This window comes from Zeus faber (genome assembly GCF_960531495.2).
Source record: "Zeus faber genome assembly, chromosome: 5".
Lineage (NCBI taxonomy): Eukaryota > Metazoa > Chordata > Actinopteri > Zeiformes > Zeidae > Zeus > Zeus faber.
Window position 1 is genome coordinate 31,620,130 of NC_137192.1, and position 18,388 is coordinate 31,638,517.

Below are 18,388 nucleotides of genomic sequence, written 5' to 3' on the forward strand. Positions count from 1 at the left end.
TCCATGCACGACCCAACGAGTCGTAGCGTACTACACACTACAACAAAAACGTTGCAATATCGATGATAGTTTTATTATCAGTCTTATCCGCAACACCCTCATATATTGCTATTTGAATGACCCTTAAAAGAGTTTAAGATTAATTATATTACTATAAAGAAGTATACACCAACATAATAAACACATTTTTCTCTCTCTCTCTCACACACACTCTCACACACACTCTCACCCACGCACACCGATCTATACGTGTCGATTAGTGGTCACATCTGCTGACATCCCATAGGCGACCAATTGGTTTTGAGGGTTTGGAAAGAGGACGAACTTCCAGCGTAGCGCCAGGACACCGCTCAACCTAGGATTCCCATATGGGTGTTACGAGGATCTTTGGAAAAGTGTAACGAAATCAAGTTGAAATGTGAAATGCTTTCTGGAGGCCATTACTTTGGGGTGAAATCCAATAAAGTGGAGGTGACGCCGATAACCATAGATACATACACATACATATAAATAAAAAACAAAACGTGATATTTCGTCGCACCTTATCTATCTGTAAACGGGCTGTGCGCTCAGCAACTACAACCGTATCTTCCTCCAGTAGGTGGCAGTAGTAAGTCACAATTTGTCCATTGGCTGAAGATCTTCTTTCTTTCGGGGATGTCGTTTTTAGATTGACGCGTTTTTCCCAGCAATACTACACACTTGACAGCTGAATAAAGACAGTGATGAACACAAGTGGTGACGGTTTAAGCATTGGTACAAACAAGCCTCCCCAACCAGAGACCTGTGTTGCAGCCTCTATGGCCACATCTTAAGTGCGTCAGAGGGGAAACTACAAGTTCCTGCGAGACATAAACTACATTGTCCATAATATAGATGAAGAAATGGGGGGGGGGGGGGGGGGTAAGTATATATAAGTATAAAAAATTAAAAAAAATAAAAGAGTGGTGAAATGAATCGTGAAGTTCACGGTTTGTCACTCAGATGAAGAATATGACATAAATAATGGAACACACAACACAAACATAGTACTTAAAGATGTTGTTAAGCATTAAGAATCACTCTCATCGTCGCTCCATTCATTTAAAAACACCCAAGTGAAAAAAAACCAACAACAACAATTAAGATCACTGACGGGAATAAGTTCCTCAGGTTACTCACGTGAAATGAAACTTTGCTGTGTGTCTTGGATGAAAGTCGGGCCCAATAAAGCCCCGAGGACCCCCCCAGTATGACATTTTGGAAACTTGAGAAGAAAGCTAACTCGCAAGTTCAGCAAAAAAATAAAAATAAAATAAACTTAAAACGCGTCCCGGACGAAGGGGTCGGTGTGTTTAATGAGCGTTCGGAGGAGGAGGAGGAGGAGGAGGAGGCCATTGATCACTAATCAGATACGATCAATAAGCTGTGGCCCGGGGGCCGCCGCTCCGTCGAGGCGCGTTTCTCCACCGACAGTAAAAGCCGATTCCGGTCCGACCCGAGCCGGGCTCCCCTCTCCGCTCCATCCCTCTTGACTTGGTGACAGACCTAAAAGCCTTTTGTTGTCATCTTAGCCAATGGAGACGGATTACGACACCGGGAAGCGCAGATATATAAAGAGCCCCTTTTTGGCCGCACTTGCACATCTCAGTGACACTTCTGCACACTCACACCTCCATATGGACTAATCTGTGATCCGCCAGGAGACCCCCCCAAAAAAAAACGAAAAACAAAAAAAAACAAAAAACCATGTGAGCAGGGGGGTATGCATCATTGACAAAGATTTTAATACTTTTGACCTAAACTGCCACACTGAAACGCACTTTCTTCTTCCTTTTTTTTTTTTTTTTTTTTTTTTTTTTTTTTTGGGGGGGGGGTGCATTTGTTGCTCAAGCCGCCGCACTGGGAATAGACCACGCAACACCACCACCGCCAGATCTCCTTCCTCTCGGATGCATAAGTGAGGGGGTAAAGCATCTCAGAGAACGGGGGCTCTCCCACACCCACAGGATAAGCCAAACTCTCCAAAAGTTGCGCTGCCCGACCAGTGCACCGCCGCCGCCGCCGCCGCCGCCACCATGCCGCGGTACAACTTCCTCCTGTGCCTGACGGTGCTGGCTTCCCTGGGACGCTCGGGGAGCGACGAGCCCAACCTGCTGCTGCCGCCCGCGGCCAGCAGCGAGGCGCCCACGGACGCGCACGGGCTGTCGCTCCTGGACGAGGAGGCCGGGGGAGCCCGCGAGTGCTCGGCGTGCGTGTGGCGGGAGCAGAGCAAGGTGCTGCGGCTGGAGACCATCAAGTCGCAGATCCTCAGCAAGCTGCGGCTCAAGCAGGCGCCCAACATCAGCCGCGAGGTGGTGAACCAGCTGCTGCCCAAGGCGCCGCCGCTGCAGCAGCTCCTGGACCACCAGGACTTCCAGGGGGACGCGTCCTCCCAGGACGAGTTCATGGAGGAGGACGAGTACCACGCCACCACGGAGTCCGTCATCACCATGGCCTCCGAGCGTGAGTAACACCCCCCGACGGATCCACGCGGAAAGTGTCGCCAAATGACTTTATTGGGTCATTTGTGTTAATGTCATCGTCTGCTGTTTTTAGAATCATCTATAAAAGGCTTTTTCCTCTGGTGCCTGTTAAAGGAATTGCTCTTGACTTGGTTGTGATAATAACAACCACAACAACAACAATAATAGTAACAATAATTGTAATAAAAATAACAATAATAACAGTAATAATAATAATAATAATAATAATAATAATGCTTCGTGGGTTTGGCAAAAAAGTCCTTTTGGATTATAAACCCAGTTTTGATGTGTCTTCAATCTGGTTCCAGCCTGGCATTGTGGTCCAGGGGCCCTCGAGGTCCCAATGTGTACAGTCGTATTATTTTAAGAACCTTTTCCACGTTTCGGACGCGCAGGAGCCGGTGTTTTGTTCGACTTTGCGGGAACCCGATGACGGACGCGTGAATGTCAAGTGCACAAATCAATAAATGATAATCGGGCGGCATTTGGTCAGCGGTTGCTGCGTTCCCAGCGGCACATTATTGTTGTTGTTGTTGTTGTTGTTGTTTATTTATTATTATTTTTTTAAATTTTTTTTTGCATTGCATCTAATTAGGTGTCGGAGTCACGTGCTGACGTCACGGGCTCTAAACGCGCTGGTTTGGTGCGCGGTCCTTAGTACCGCGACCCGTGCGGCAGATAGACTGCGGAGACATTTCATAAGAGCGCGGCTGAACCCCGGCAGCTGGGCTCTATCGCTCTTTTATAGGAGGGGTGGGGGGCTGCTCTCTACCGGGCTCCCTGCTGTTCATCGCAGTGAGAAAAAGTGTGTCCAAAAAGCTGCCATTGTTGTCCCCACGCATCGCCCCACCCCGCCGCACACCCCGCCCCACCCCTCGATCGCACTTGCCTTTTAAATGCGAAGTTTATAGGCGCAGCCCGGGTTCACAAAGACAGAGGAACACTCGGGGTCGAGGGGAGTGTGTGACCTTTCAACAACATTTACACACATAATATATTCTGCACAATGAGAGCGAAACAGCCGCAAAATAATCGTTTTTTTTTTTGTTTTTTTTTTTGTTTTTTTTGCCACCAATACGAACAAAAAGCTGCGTGCGGGAAGACTCGGCTCACCTCTCTGGTCCCTTGCACGGTGCAACTTCTCAGCTTTGGTGAAGAACATGCATTTGACAATTAAAAAAAAAAAAGAGTCATTCATAGAGAGAGGTGTTTTAGTGTGGGTGGACATGTTGTACACACACCACATGCACCACATCAACTTATATCAATGTACTGGATTGTAATCAGTCTATGATCATCCTAGATATCCGGTCTGGTCGATTTGATTATAATGATTATAGTGCATGTGTAGTCATAGGAGGCCAAAATGTCATATATATTTACTGAGATTTCATATAATGTCAAAATGTTGTTTTTTTTTGTTGTTTTTTTTGCACATGCATTTTCAAGATTTTTTGGCACATTGCATTTATTTTATTTGCATCACACTTGATGAACTGTAACCCAACTGTGCGGATTTAGATTGGCCTTTTGGAAAACGTCTTCCTTAGATCGATCGATCACTAGACCGATAAGAGGGCGGCCGCTGAGGGACTGGCGAGGCGGACACGACAGCGGGGGTCGGAATTTGATTTGGTCGAAACGGCGTCATTTTGATGTTGTCTACGTCATGTTTTTACATCAAGTAACTCCAGCACAACTTTTGTATTATACTGAAAAATCCTCTAATCACTGATCGAATCCAAAATCTTACACACACACACACACGTACATGCACACGTTGATGATTGATGTTCTCACATGGATATTTTTCCATCGGAACTATAAAAAAAGCTTATTCCCTCCATGGTGATAAACCATCATCTGCACTCTTGGTGCTCATCCCTTCATGCACGACAGACAGACGGACACACAGACAGACAACTTTTAGGGAGTCTTGGGGTCATCCTGCTGCCCAACTGTGTTAATACAGGAATGTGAAAGTTCATATGTATCTGATCTCCCAACATGCACACAACTACCAACACACACTCCCCCCCGCACACACACACATGCACGCACACACACACACACACACGCGCACACACACACACTATCATTGAACGATCATAATCCATAAAGTGCTCCCGTGCCAGGGATGTGGATTTCACATCTGCCCAGATGTGGCTGCAGGTATTTACAGTTTCTTGTCATAGCGGTTCACCTTCCTTCTGTTCAGCGCTCTTCGCAATTCATATCCTCTGCTGCTTCTCCTCTTCCTCCTCCTCCTCCTCCTCTCATCTGTTCTACCCCCCCCCCACACACACACACACACACGCACGCGCGCACGCACGCACACACGCACACACGCACGCACGCACACACACACCTTCCCGCTGCCTCCCTCCCTCTGTTTCTCCGCCACTCATGCAGGAGTTGAGAGAATGAGTGCATCTCTCTCTTGCCCGTGGCATCTTAGCGATCCCACAGGATCAAAAGTGCTTCCTCCGTCTCTGTGATAGAGGGAGGACTTCAAACGCTGCTCCCTGCGCACCTCAAACCCAATCACCCTTTCATGGTCGTGCGCGCTGCCTTTGATGGGCCATGTGGGTTCACACAGTGTGCTGAACTGGACCGGTGCCAGGGTGGTTGCTTCTTAGTATTCACTCAAGGTACGTGGGTGCCGCAGTGGGGGTTGAGAGGGTCCATGCTTCCGGGTTACTATGAAATTTCATGGAAAAGTGGAGCTATTTATATCGTAGTGCGGTACATTATGTGCGAAAACATCTCCCTCCATACATTGTGTGTTGTGAAGTCAGCTCCTCAGCTCTCTTGCTCGGGCACTGGAAATGTGGAATTTCTGAGCAGTTTGGGGGTCAGCTGTGGTCAGGGTGGGGTGCTGACAAGCCAATATATAAAGTCTCCATCCAGGCAACTTGATGTACTTGTCGGAATTTTCTATACACACATCTAGCCGTGAGCTGTAAAAGAAAAAAACAACACCAATTTGTGTTCATGTCGATACATATTTGTGTATTTTTGTAAATATGTATATGTGTGTATTAGTTGGAGTGTTTGTGCATGTGTGCTTGTGTGCATGAATACATATTTGGGGCGGTGGGTTTTTGCACACGTACACGGTGCGTTTCTGTGCATAGTTTCTGTTTTTGCCTGAGGTGAACGAGTCATTGACCCCTTTAGGGTCTCATTTGTCACCTGTCCACGGGAGGAAGACCAGACCTTCCTCTCCTATTAATGAGCTCCCGTTCCTTTATATCTGTTTCTCTCCCCCCCCCCTTCCCTCTCCCTCTCTCCCTCTCTCCCTCTCTCTCTCTCTCTCAGAATGTTTACACCGTAATTCAACCATTAATTCCTCGCACATGCTGGGAGAAGGGAAGTGAAGTTATTTCTTTTCCGTGTGGCTCTCTACCTGCCAGGAGCGACCTCTGCGTGTGGGACTCTTGTGTGTGGAGAGATCTAAATCGCCGGCGTTGCCTCGCGCACAATGTTTGCAGTGTTTTTTGACGGTAGTTTTTGTGATTGCCCAGGAGCGAACAATCCAGCAGAGAGCAGCACTTGCTTACGAGCCGTCCCGGCTTTCTCGTCGTCTTTCAGTGACATTTTTTTAATTTGTTGACAAGCGTCGCCGGGCTGAAAAATAAGTCAGCGCTCGTTGTGACCGAGGAAAACTTTGAGGAGTTTGGCCGGAACCAAGTGGAGGGATAGAAATCCATTCTAAACTGCACCGAACAAGAATGTGGAGCAGTTTCACACACGGCTTTGCGAGCTGCATCGTCGTCATCAGCTGCAACGACTTTACTCCGAGGCTTGTTTGTTATTAATCCAGGCCTGTAATCTGGAAAACACGCCAGCGCTGTTATTGTTGTGTGATCCTGCCATGTAGGCCCCAAACTAATTCAAACTGTTTACTGTGTACGCACCAAAGGAGCATGTCAGGACAAACTTGGGCATAGATGTGCACATGCATTTTGGCATGTGCACAGATGCCGAGACACAGGGCACTCTCATGTACACACACACACACACACACACACACACACACACACACACACACACACCCACACACACACACACACACACACACACACACACACAGAAAAGTTCTATTGACATAAAGGGTCACAGAGTTCACAGCTATGTGGTATATTGGGAGAGGAGACTATTAACCTCATCGAGTCTCTTTCTTTGGCAGCAAAGACGAACCGGTAGTAACTTGAACACTTACCCCTCACGCACGTACATGCACACGCACACCCACACACACACACACACACACACACACACACACACACACACACACCCGTGCGCACATGCGCACGCACGCACACACGCACACACACACACACACACACACACACACACACACACACACACCACAGACTCATCCGCTAACCACTCCCACAAAAACCAAGTCTTTTATAGTGTTGACCCTATAAAAGGGTCATTTCCTGAAGGTGCAGGAACCATAAAAATTAAGAGGGCGAGCGCTAAAAGGACAAAGCAGCAGAAGTCGGACCGTCTTCCAGCCACTTGTCAGTGTTTGCTGGAAGTTGATGACTACGTGAGATTTTTATAGATTTATTTATTCGACGGAGGTCTCTGTTTGACGATGGCACCTGTTCTCTCTGTTCACCCGCTTGAATTAGTTGTGGGAATTCAAGGGAAAGATAAACCTTTGTTGATGAATTGTTTGGACACTCGGCCCACGTCGGTTTGTTCAAAAGAAGCAAGAAAAAAAAACAAAAACACAACAACAACAAAAAAACTTTTAAGTTCTGAGGGACTGAAGAAATTGCACAACACGCTCTCAACTTTATGGCTCGTAAAATTTCAAAGGGGCCAAAGTCTATTAATACAGCGACGAAATTTCCCCAGGACCTTTGGAATCTCACTCCTTCCACCCTCCTTCCCTTATTCCCACGCTCCCATCAAACAGTCACTCGGGCCCGTCCCTTTCTTCAGGCGTTTGGGGAATGTTTTGGTTTCGAATTGAAGTCTAGTAACAAATCTGTTAGGGAAAAAAGACAACAACGGGGAGCCTGTCATTTGCGCATTAGGCCGAGACGAAGGTGAAATGAGAAGTGCAGTTTGCAGGCGACAAGGCGCAAGCCCCTGCTCTATGATATTCCGTAGTCAATGTCACAGTGAAACAAGGCCACCTGCGTGCTTGGCTTTCACTGGCCAATTGTGTGCTCCTCATTTAGTGTGAGAAGGAATTTAAATAGGTTGATTGAGTTAGGTGCGCCGCGGCCCATGCGGGGAGTGCAGAGGGGGTGGAGGGATGGAATGAAGTTAGTCCACAGGGAGCAACAAGCAGCCCGGTCCTATCCTAAAGGGACAGAAATCATTGAGGGGTTTTATAGGTACAATTAAAAAGACCAAAAACAGATGTTACGTTTCACTAATAAAGGAAATAATTACTTGACACCAGTAATTAAGCCCTGTGTAGGAACACGAGTGACCGTGTGTGCGGGTGGGGGGGTGAGAAGATCATTGAGAGGATTGTTATTGACGGATGTGTTTCGCTCTCTGTGTGTGCGGGGCAGCGGATCTGTTTATGGAAGAGTCCATTAATCCTAAAAAGCATTTAAGCAGAGGAAATGCTGCATGGGCATAATGCCGGATCCCACCAGGACCCTACAGCGCTGGAAGATGTACAGTTAACGGCGGATTACCTCATGATTATCCACATGAAAATTTAATTAGCCCCCTTTCCGTAGCGATAAGAGCGCGGCGCCTCGCTATATTCATCACCTGTGATTGCATTTTCTGTTGCCCGGCCCAGATAAGCCCAGGAAGTTCATTACGGAAAGCACGTTGCCTAAATGTCTAATGTTCTTCAGGGACAAAGGCCAAGTTTGATTTATGCATATCACTTGGGGAGGGAAAGACAGAGGCCCATGATTTAGTTTGAAGAGAAAAACAGAACACTTTACAGAATACAGTGTCCGGACATCTGTGATCCAGATTACAGGGGCACCCTGGCTGTTAAGGCCTGCTCTGCTTCTCATGAGGACCGAGTCCCTTCAACATTTCGGTTGGACGCGTGTAGAGCTATCATATTTGTGATAGACTTTTAGGTAGTGTGTGTGTGTGTGTGTGTGTGTGTGTGTGTGTGTGTGTGTGTGTGTGTGTGTGTGTGTGTGTGTGTGTGTGTGTTGTGTGTGTGTGGGTGCGTGTGTGTGTGTGTGTGTGTGTGATTGAGAGAGAAACAGCATCTGTGTGTTTGTAAGAGTTTGATGAGTAATATAATAATGCATCTTTATTACTGCATTACATAGTTATTACATAGTTATTACATAGTGAGCATGAAGGTGACCTGAATGTAGATTGAAACGATCTATGGATTCATTCGTGTAGGACTGATATTAATATGAGTAGAGAGAATTTCTGCAGATCCACCTATCTATCTATCTATCTATCTATCTATCTATCTATCTATCTATCTATCTATCTATCTATCTATCTATCTATCTATCTATCTATCTATCTATCTATCTATCTGTCTGTCTGTCTGTCTGTCTGTCTGTCTGTCTGTCTGTCTGTCTGTCTGTCAGTCTATATTCCTGATTACCTTGCGGTACACTGATATATTGATGATGTGGTACACTGGTACTTCTGTTTTTTTGGGGCTTGATATTTTTAAATTTTTTGGTGTTGGTTTTGATGATGTTGTTTTGGGCGTCTGCTAGACTTAAAGTATCTAGCAGCTTGGCTGCACTGAATTTCCTCAAAAATAAACATTCTCACATGTTTTCACTTTTAAGACATTTGCTGTGGTGGCAGGGTTTGTTGTGTCTATTTGAACGTGATAAAAACTGCATATAAGTGAAAAGGTTTCTAGGAATATTTGAAAGACTGTAGGTCATGTTTTCTTACGTATACACAGTAACAGAGTCCAGATATTAGTTTTTGAAACAAATACAAACCAAACAACAAAACACAGACCACACCTCAAGCCTCAAAGACACAAGTGATGATTTAATGCATGGATTGAGGAGTCGACCATTGACGGACAGAAACCCTGCTCTAGCAGCATCGTTTTGGGTGCATTGCATTATGGGAAAATGTTTACGCGACCTCAGGTTTCAGACACTGCTTCCCTATCATCACCGCTGTCACAGACTGGTGCTCTGCATCATTGGTGTCATTAGATGTGGGCCGGGAACCGTCTTCCGTCCACTTTTATGGCGTGGAAATGTATCTTAGCCGCCAAGGTGCAGTTTGTTAAATGATGCATTGACGAGTTTAAATGGTGACAATTTATGCTCCATTAAACCTGCAGGAATTACCACACGCTGGTGCATGATCCTAAAATAATGTAGTATGTAAAAGCAAGAAAAATCTATAAACGGCACAAAGACAAAACAACATTATTCTCTTCTAATTGGACCAGGGCGGACAGTCAATGACCCCTACCGTTCTGATTTGTGTTCTAAGATATTAACTATTAGTTCATATGGCAGTGTAAAGCCTCGAATATATACATTTTAATTTCCACATCTGAGTCACATGATGCCTTGTCTGTACAAGCCTAGGAACAGTTATATAATAATGTGACCAAGTTTTGGTAATGATAATAGTGATTTAATTACTTTATTTGAATTTAATTAATTTTTCATCTGTCATTGTTATCTGCTGTCAGCAAGCGGCGCGTTGACTACCAGGAAGCATATTTGTCTGTTTTAATTGTTGAGCCTTAGAATTCACAGTTTTGTGCTTACATTTGTTGTGTGTTGTCAGAGAGTAGGAGGAAAGTCAGTTCAGCGAATAAAAAAAATACGAATAAATACTAATAAATACCAATAACTGCCTGTATTTCTGTTGTAGTTCCATTAAATCCAAGTCCTGTAAAGAGTTTGACTTGAAGACGGAAGTCATAGTTACGTGCGGACGACGATGCTGATGTGATGGAGAGTTTAAACACACGTGTGCGTTTGTGATGTTTTTATGTTGTATACTTTTATGCTTATACTTTATACTTTATACTCTTATACTTTTAATTACTCTTGAAGCTTCATTGTCCTATTTTTGTCAGCTGATGGTTTAGGATTTATTTACTCAATAAACTCTCTCTTAAGTATACTCAGACAATAGACATACTCATCCATATAAATCAGATTTAGCAGACCTACACACTGTGTGTGTGTGTTTGTGTGTATATATATATATATATATATATATATATATATATATATATATATATATATACTATAACCCATATTTGAAGATATAAAGTCACTATGCAGGGCTTGTATGATGGAAAACTGGATGTGGGGATCTGAGGAAGACAGAGCTTCACAGTCCCACCTCCAAAAAGTTTTGGCATCACCTATTCACTCTCCTCACCACTAGCTGGAGAGTGGGTGACAAGACAATATTCCTCTCCCCTCGTGTGGTTTCAGTTAATGAAATGAATGATATGAAACAGTGCCAGAATTGATTTATCGTACATGAGGATGCTATAGTAAGTGCGCAACTCACGCACTATTTATTTGACTAAAAGTTTGAGAGCTCCTTTTTGCTTTGTCTTCATTATTGCACTCCATCAATGTCCTCAGCGTAGAGGAAATAATCACATACACTTGCACTGAATTAAAGAGAATGTCCAAAAATCCATTTAAGTAAGGAGCAAGCAAAATCTGGCTGTCTAATTTCAAATGAGTCAGTATTAAGCAGGGAAAATGAAAAGAAACAGTGGATGTATTTAACCTCCTGAATATGTGCAGGCACACACACACACACACACACACACACACACACACACACACACACACACACACACACACACACACACGCACACACGCATGCACACATGCATGCACACACACACACACACACACACACACACACACAGACGCGCGCACACACACACACACACACACAGATGCACACACACAGTAATAGCACAGCATGCTTCCTGCTGTCCAGCTGTCCACCTTATTGCAGATCAGTGCACATATATTCTTTATCTCGTTCTTATCTTTATGGCTGTCTGTGTCGCTGTCTGTCCCTCTCTTGTCACGGTGTTTTGAAAAGGAGTGTATATATTTGTATGCACATGTCTGCGCTTATATACATATGTAAATATAGGTATGTATCTGTGATAATATACACGTTTTATCCACATTTAATTCCTAATATCTGACACACTGTGCACCCGCTCCTGTGAGAAGGTTTCTACACAAATATATTATCCCAAGCTTCCTATCTGCGCTTGGAGGGCAGTCAGTTTGGGGCGTGTGTGTGTGTCTATGTCTGTGTGTTCACTGGGCTAGAACAGGGAGCATTAGGAGGTGTCTTTTGTTGCTCCTGGGGGGCTACTGTGCTAAGTCCTAATAGGAGTTTTGTGCCTGCCGTTGTCCCAGGGGAGGGGTTCTGAATGAGGGGGTCTAACTTCACACCCCCCTTCGTCCCCACCCCGCGCCCTGCCTCCCCCACCACCCTCTCCCGTCCCCTGGGACTGGCCGAGAGACAAAGAGGGAGTGGGGCTGGGGTGGGATGGGATGTTTGAGGGGGTGCACTGTGGCCCCTGTCTTATTAGAAGGGTCGTGAACGTGTCACGATGATTAATATGCTGAGGTGCGTGGGGATCCCCTAGAGTCACATTTATTCAACACCAAGGCTTCCAAACACACACTCACCACAAAATGGCACATTTGCATTTCCCATTACGAAAAGAAAATATAGATATATATGCAAATGAAATCCCTATCTAGGTTTATACCATTATGCATTATCCATTCGGACATTTAACAAAAGATGACCATTCCTCTCCCCACCCCATTTCAGAAGCATATCTCACACAATTGGCATATTCTGCTGCACACTGACGCGTGGACAACACAAATAAATAAACATCCTCAAAAGTTTGCTTCCAGTGCCGGTAGCATGCCAGTCGTCATTCACAGAAGATCTGTGTCAAGAGGTAGTTAAGCTTGGATGAATATTTTGGGTAAGTCTAAAAAACAGGCGGGTATTGAGGCTTGGCTACTCCTTGAATTTATAACTGCAAGTGTTGAGCCTACTTGGTTTCAAATATGTATATAATATGTAAACCATGTTGATGTGCTTATGGCAGAGGATGCTGTGAACAGATTATACTTTTTGTTTTTGTTACTGTAATTGTTATTGTAATTGAAGGTCAAAACAAGCTGTCCACTCTTAGATATGTTTAGTTGTTGATCTCCATTCAAAAAATTGAATATTTTACCCATTGTTCTATATAATAAATTTGCATATAATGTTAAAGTATGTTTTCAATACATAACCATTCGCCCTCTCTATTTTTATCAGTATTTTCTCAATTCATCTGCACCGCACAGCAGTGTCCCCCCTGTTGGCTCTTATAAAGTGTTTCACTTTGAAACGGCCATACTAGTATTGAAATGGACAGATGGGGTGGTGAATAAATATAATTTATGCCTTATACCTCATGAGTCTTTTTTTTTTTTTTTTTCTTCTTTTTTAACATGCGCACATAGAAAGCCCAGAGCTAACCAGGAGACAGGTACCCAGGGAGCCGGCCAGATGTTCAATAGTCTTACCTGCAGGCCCGCTGTGTGCTGGCAGTAAAATTCATGCGCTGTATATGCTGCAATTATACCACAGGGAAATAAGCTGTTGAAATAATGAAGCACGGTGGAAACACGAGAAGGAAAACCAAACAACCCTCTTTCCATTGGAAAAATGTAGGCGTTGTCCATACGTGCTTGTTGGGATTTTTTTATTTTATTTTTTTAAATGTTCCCTTAAATTATACACAAGAGAATTCCGAACCTAACCTTCAGCTTGACACAACACAACGTAAGGTGGACATGTCACCACTCCAGTAGGTGGTGCTGTACACAAAACCTGAGCTGTTCCTTCCCCTTTACTGAAGTTTGAAAAGAACAGAGAAAAAAGGAAAGAAAGAGTGCTGAGTGACCCATAATAAAGTAACCTGTACAGGAAATGAAGCCATATAAATGGCCCTGTGCTCCGTTGGCAGTAAAGCCGTGGCCACTATTAATCAGCATTGCATGTGGCAGCGGGGCACGGCGAGTTCAGGTGGGGCTTAAGTGTCCAGTTGGTTTTTGTCAGTTTGTCAAAAGGTACCATTGTTCGTTTATTAAGCGGGAAAGTTCTGCAGAAATAATGACTGTAATTAGGCTCTTTTTGGGGCCCTCAAACTTTGTGGTTCCCCCACTTACCCGTTGACATATGAGATATATAGATGCACAAATTGATTTTTACCAATCAATGCAGTCATTGTTAGGCATGATGAAGTTCATATGTTGTGCATGTGTGTTTAATAACTCGGGTCTTTCAGTGGACCACAGTGTTTTCTCCGGCGGGGACCGGCTGAGTGTTGCAGCGGGTTGTTCCTCGTGTTTCGGTGAAAGCCCCGGGCGCTTTTTGCAGAAGTGTAGCTCGGGGAATGTCCGGCCGAGGCCGATGGCTACTAATAAACACAACAACAAAATAGAATCCACAAATAAACGCAAAGTAAACTGCAGAGTCATTCTTTTCCAGTTTGGTGCCGATGAGCAAACACAACACCATCCACGTTAATTGCTGTGACCCCAGCAACCCATCCGAAGAACATTGACATATTGTTTGTCCAGCGTGAGACACTGTATAATTTACACTCGCTAATGACTGTCCCCTGCAAATACAGGCTAAAGGACCACGTCTGTCCCCGGCTTGGCCCTTGTTCAATATTTTCTTGGACTCTTCTAATGGATAGCTCATCCGTACCTCATTGAATTCGTATATCTCTATGCATGCCCCTAATTCAATTACACTTGTTTAGTGTGAAAAACAGTCCTGTGCAGTGTTCTGTCTTCGTCCGCTCAGGGTTTATAAACAATGCGTCACCGGCTGGAGATTCTCCAATCGTGTTAAGGAAAAAAATAGAAATGAAGGCTGAATCAGTTCAGTCGTATCCCAAATAATTAAAATGATTTTCTGGTGAAGAGGTCTGTTGTGAAGAAAGACATATTACCATTGCCATAGGGTCGACCTTGACCTTCAAACTCAATCTGGCTCTTAGGACTACCCTCCCCAGCACCCTGCAGATGTAAATAGGCTGACGGTTTTGACCCCTGATCCCATTTCTTAACTAGGCCGAGGTGCCAAATGACCTTCTGACCCAGGAAGCATGTGCAAGTTGCCTGAGCAACCTCAGATTTAGTCATGATTGACAGGTCCATCCAGGTTTTTTTTTTGCAATGGAACAACAATGTCGACAACACTACTTTCAAAACAAACATTGATGTAGTTAGCCTTCTCCATAGACAATATCAAATATGCTCTCTCAAAATGGGAGGGGGGAGGCGGGGCGGGGGGTGGCAGTTCTTAAATATTCTATTATACTCAGTGGCTGCATTATCATGCCAAATAGAGGCAGAATAAATTTCCCTTAATAAATGAATGCTTTCCATGGAAATGAATGTATGAATGCAATGGATGGGTTTCATTATTTCAGATGGAAGTCTATGTAAATTAACAACTGTGCAGAATTGACATGAGGTGCTGATCATACAAACCCAAACAGGAATAAATCAGTTTGTTTAAAAAAACAAAAAACAAACAAAAAAAAATAACTTACTCTGTCCACCACAGTTTATCCAAATTTAATCCAAAATGTGTTTCTCGTAGTTCTTATCGTCCCCTATCAAAAAACTGTTCCATGTTTTAGTTTTGGCCAATGCTGAGGAAGCCTCCACCATTTCATGGTTATTGGCCCATGGGAATCAAAGGTTACCATCTGGCCACTCGCCACCGTTACTGAGCCTTGTTTTAACATGCAAATGCAAGTATTCTTCCATCCTTGATGTAATTACTAACTTAACTTGAGAATACATCAACATCTAAGAATCACATTTGTAGACAAAGTGCCAGATCTTTCTATGAAAACATTCCTCTTGTGTATTAATCATGAATCATGTGTGCATTTAATAAACCTTGGTTCTGTTTTAAATGTACTGTATTTAAAGAGAGGTTTGTATGTTGGCTTCACTGAGCAACTATGTGTTAGTTGGAGTTGCTGATCTAAGAAAATGTGTGGAGATGTATGATTTTTGGCTATTATTTGGCGTACCGATATACCTTTTTCTGATTCCACAAACCGCATAGAGCTGCTGTCCCCTTCTTTCAGCTTTACTCCTTAATACTTTAGCAAAGCTTCATGTAAATTTGACATTTCCATGAAACTTGGAAATGAAACCATATTTACCAATCCTTGGACCCTTTCTTGGATTGGTGACAGTCAGATTATTTTCAGATCGTGGTTTGTGAGTTTTCGTTTGCTCCAATTACAAAAATCAGAAACCTGAATGAATGTTTTTGTTCATACTTTCGATGTTTGTCTTGATATTCCTCATATACAGTAGTTTGTTTCCACAAGTATGTCCCTTTGAACTTTGAGGACCTCCCGTGAATGTTACACAGATTTTCTTTTAATCAAATTAGAATTTTTATATGGGTCTTAAATTGTAATTGAATGTACTTGTGTGCAAGATCAGAAGTAGTAATCCACACTTCCTGTCACCATTGTAATATGTGTCTTGTTGTTCTACTCCCATTCTGCAGCGGAGCCCCTTGTGCAGATGGATGGGAAGCCCAGCTGCTGCTTCTTCAAATTCAGCCCCAAGTTGATGTTCACCAAGGTGCTGAAGGCCCAGCTGTGGGTGTACCTGCGGCCGCTGCAGCAGACCTCCACCGTCTACCTGCAGATCCTGCGCCTGAAGCCCGTCACAGAGCAGGGCAGCCGCCACATCCGCATCCGCTCCCTGAAGATCGAGCTCAACTCCCGTGTGGGCCACTGGCAGAGCATTGACTTTAAGCACGTGCTGCAGAACTGGTTCAAGCAGCCCCACACCAACTGGGGGATCGACATCAACGCCTTTGACGAGAGCGGCAATGACCTGGCGGTCACCTCGCTGAGACCCGGGGAGGAGGGGCTGGTAAGGACGCTCAGACCTGTCACTGGGACGTGGGGATTAGGGCGCAACGATCGATCCAACGCAGCTCAGATCATCTGGATGCCAATTGAGATGACCAATCATATGTGTGTGTGTGTGTGTGTGTGTGTGTGTGTGTGTGTGTGTGTGTGTGTGTGTGTGTGTGTGTGTGTGTGTGTGTGTGTGTGTGTGTGTGTGTGTGTGTGTGTGTGTGTATGTGTGTGTATATATATATATATATATATATAGATATATATATATATACACACACACACACACATATACAGTATGTATAATATATAGACATATAATTCTAATTATATATAGACATATATTTAATATAAAATATTAAATAATGTTTTTAATACATTTGTAATGGCTATCTTAAGATCCTGAGCTGAACTGGATTTGATTGTTATTCCAATTATTTGGACATTTCCTTTCTTTAATGAACGGATATAATCTGCAATTCAAAACATCATCATTAAGACCAATGTTCATCAACCACCAACAAAAATCGACTTATTTCACAGTGAAGGCATTGAAAGAAAAGGTCAACTAGCTTGGAATATATCACAATAATAATAATAATAATAATAATAATAATAATAATAATAATATCTGCAGGCAGAAATATAGGGAGTCCAGTTTAGTCGTGTTTGGTACGTATTACAGTTTCCCAGGTTCTATGAAACGCAACATGATTTTCCCAGCTTACATTAAACGCAGCATGGGCTCCCCCAGTCTGTGGTCTCCAGGTTGCTCGTCCCATGGTGCAACCATTATGCAGTCTACACAGCGCAACCCTCCAGTCAACAACCCTCCATGTTTGCCTGTAAACCAGAACTTTGCATTGTTATAACTCACATTGTGGTCTGTGGAAATAGGGCTGCGCTCTCAGTGACGGACAGGTGACCTCTTGGTGCCGTGTCGGGCAATGACGACGTAGCGGCGGAAGCGTGACCGCTTGATGCCGTGTGGGGCAACAGAGTGACATAACGACGCGGCGACCACTTCCTGTGATCATTCATAGCCTTCCGCATCCTAGTTTTCCGACGCGACGCAGTTTCGAGTCCATAAAATGCGTCGAGGACTCCTGGAGTTTGTATCTCAGGGCTTCCTCGAATCCCGCAAAGTGAGGAGGGACACGACGCCGCATCTAACACAGGGTTGGATGGGAACAGCATGCCTTCATTCATGAAAAGAGCAAAAGAGATAAAACATCATTCGAAAGGCTCCGCCGACGCCGTGCAGGTAAGACGATACAGACACCCACACCTGTGCGGTTTGTAACCACTACAGAGCGATGGAATCCGCACTGCGCAGCTCGCATGGTGCAAATGGACGTCGAGAGCCGCAACCTGCACCTACATAACAAATTCGACGGTGACGTCACAAAGCGTCTCACTCAGCAAACTCACCCCTCTGCGCCACCCGACCGGAGGTTTTGGAACCCTGGCGTGTCTGCGATTCGCTAACGTTTGGCTACTTCCGGTCAGATTTCATAGTTTTTTTGTTTTTTTTCCCCCACTAATTCCTGCCCTGCATGTGGATCGATATGGATGAAACTTGAACCGCGAGAAGTCTGAGGCGTCGGCCCGGTTCTAACGACACTTGAACTGTGTCCGTGGATCCAGCGGTTGTCGTGTTCCAGACACTTTTTCGCCCGAAAAATGCCAAGGAGAATAATAATGATAAAAATAATAGGGGTACATGCAGGCAGCAATGTGGGGGCCTTTCGTTCAATTTCAATGGACGATGCTGTGGCTCTCTGTTCTGGTGTGTTTTGTATGTATGTTTTGTGCAAGTTCATTTGTTCCGGCCTGGTTACAGTGTAGTTCTATGATCGGGTGGTGATTGCGGCTGTGGGTGGGTTTCCTACGCCGCAACTAACAGTGGTTATTCTGAAGTAGGACTGCATGATTATGACTGAAATGA

At 44.3% G+C, this 18,388-nt stretch overlaps 1 protein-coding gene across 2 annotated transcripts in view; it reads left to right on the forward strand.

The window, feature by feature from the left end:
• Positions 1-1,908: 1,908 nt before the first annotated feature.
• LOC307230793 (growth/differentiation factor 11-like) overlaps positions 1,909-18,388 on the forward strand; it is a gene marked incomplete at its 3' end in the record, with an annotated part of 21,467 nt that continues 4,987 nt past the window's right edge. For both annotated transcript variants that reach the window (XM_080001233.1, XM_080001234.1), the window contains exons 1-2: positions 1,909-2,484; positions 16,080-16,453. In XM_080001233.1, the coding sequence (XP_079857359.1) occupies positions 2,058-2,484; positions 16,080-16,453 (801 nt within the window). In that variant the 5' untranslated portion in view covers positions 1,909-2,057. The remainder of the gene's footprint in view (positions 2,485-16,079; positions 16,454-18,388) is intronic.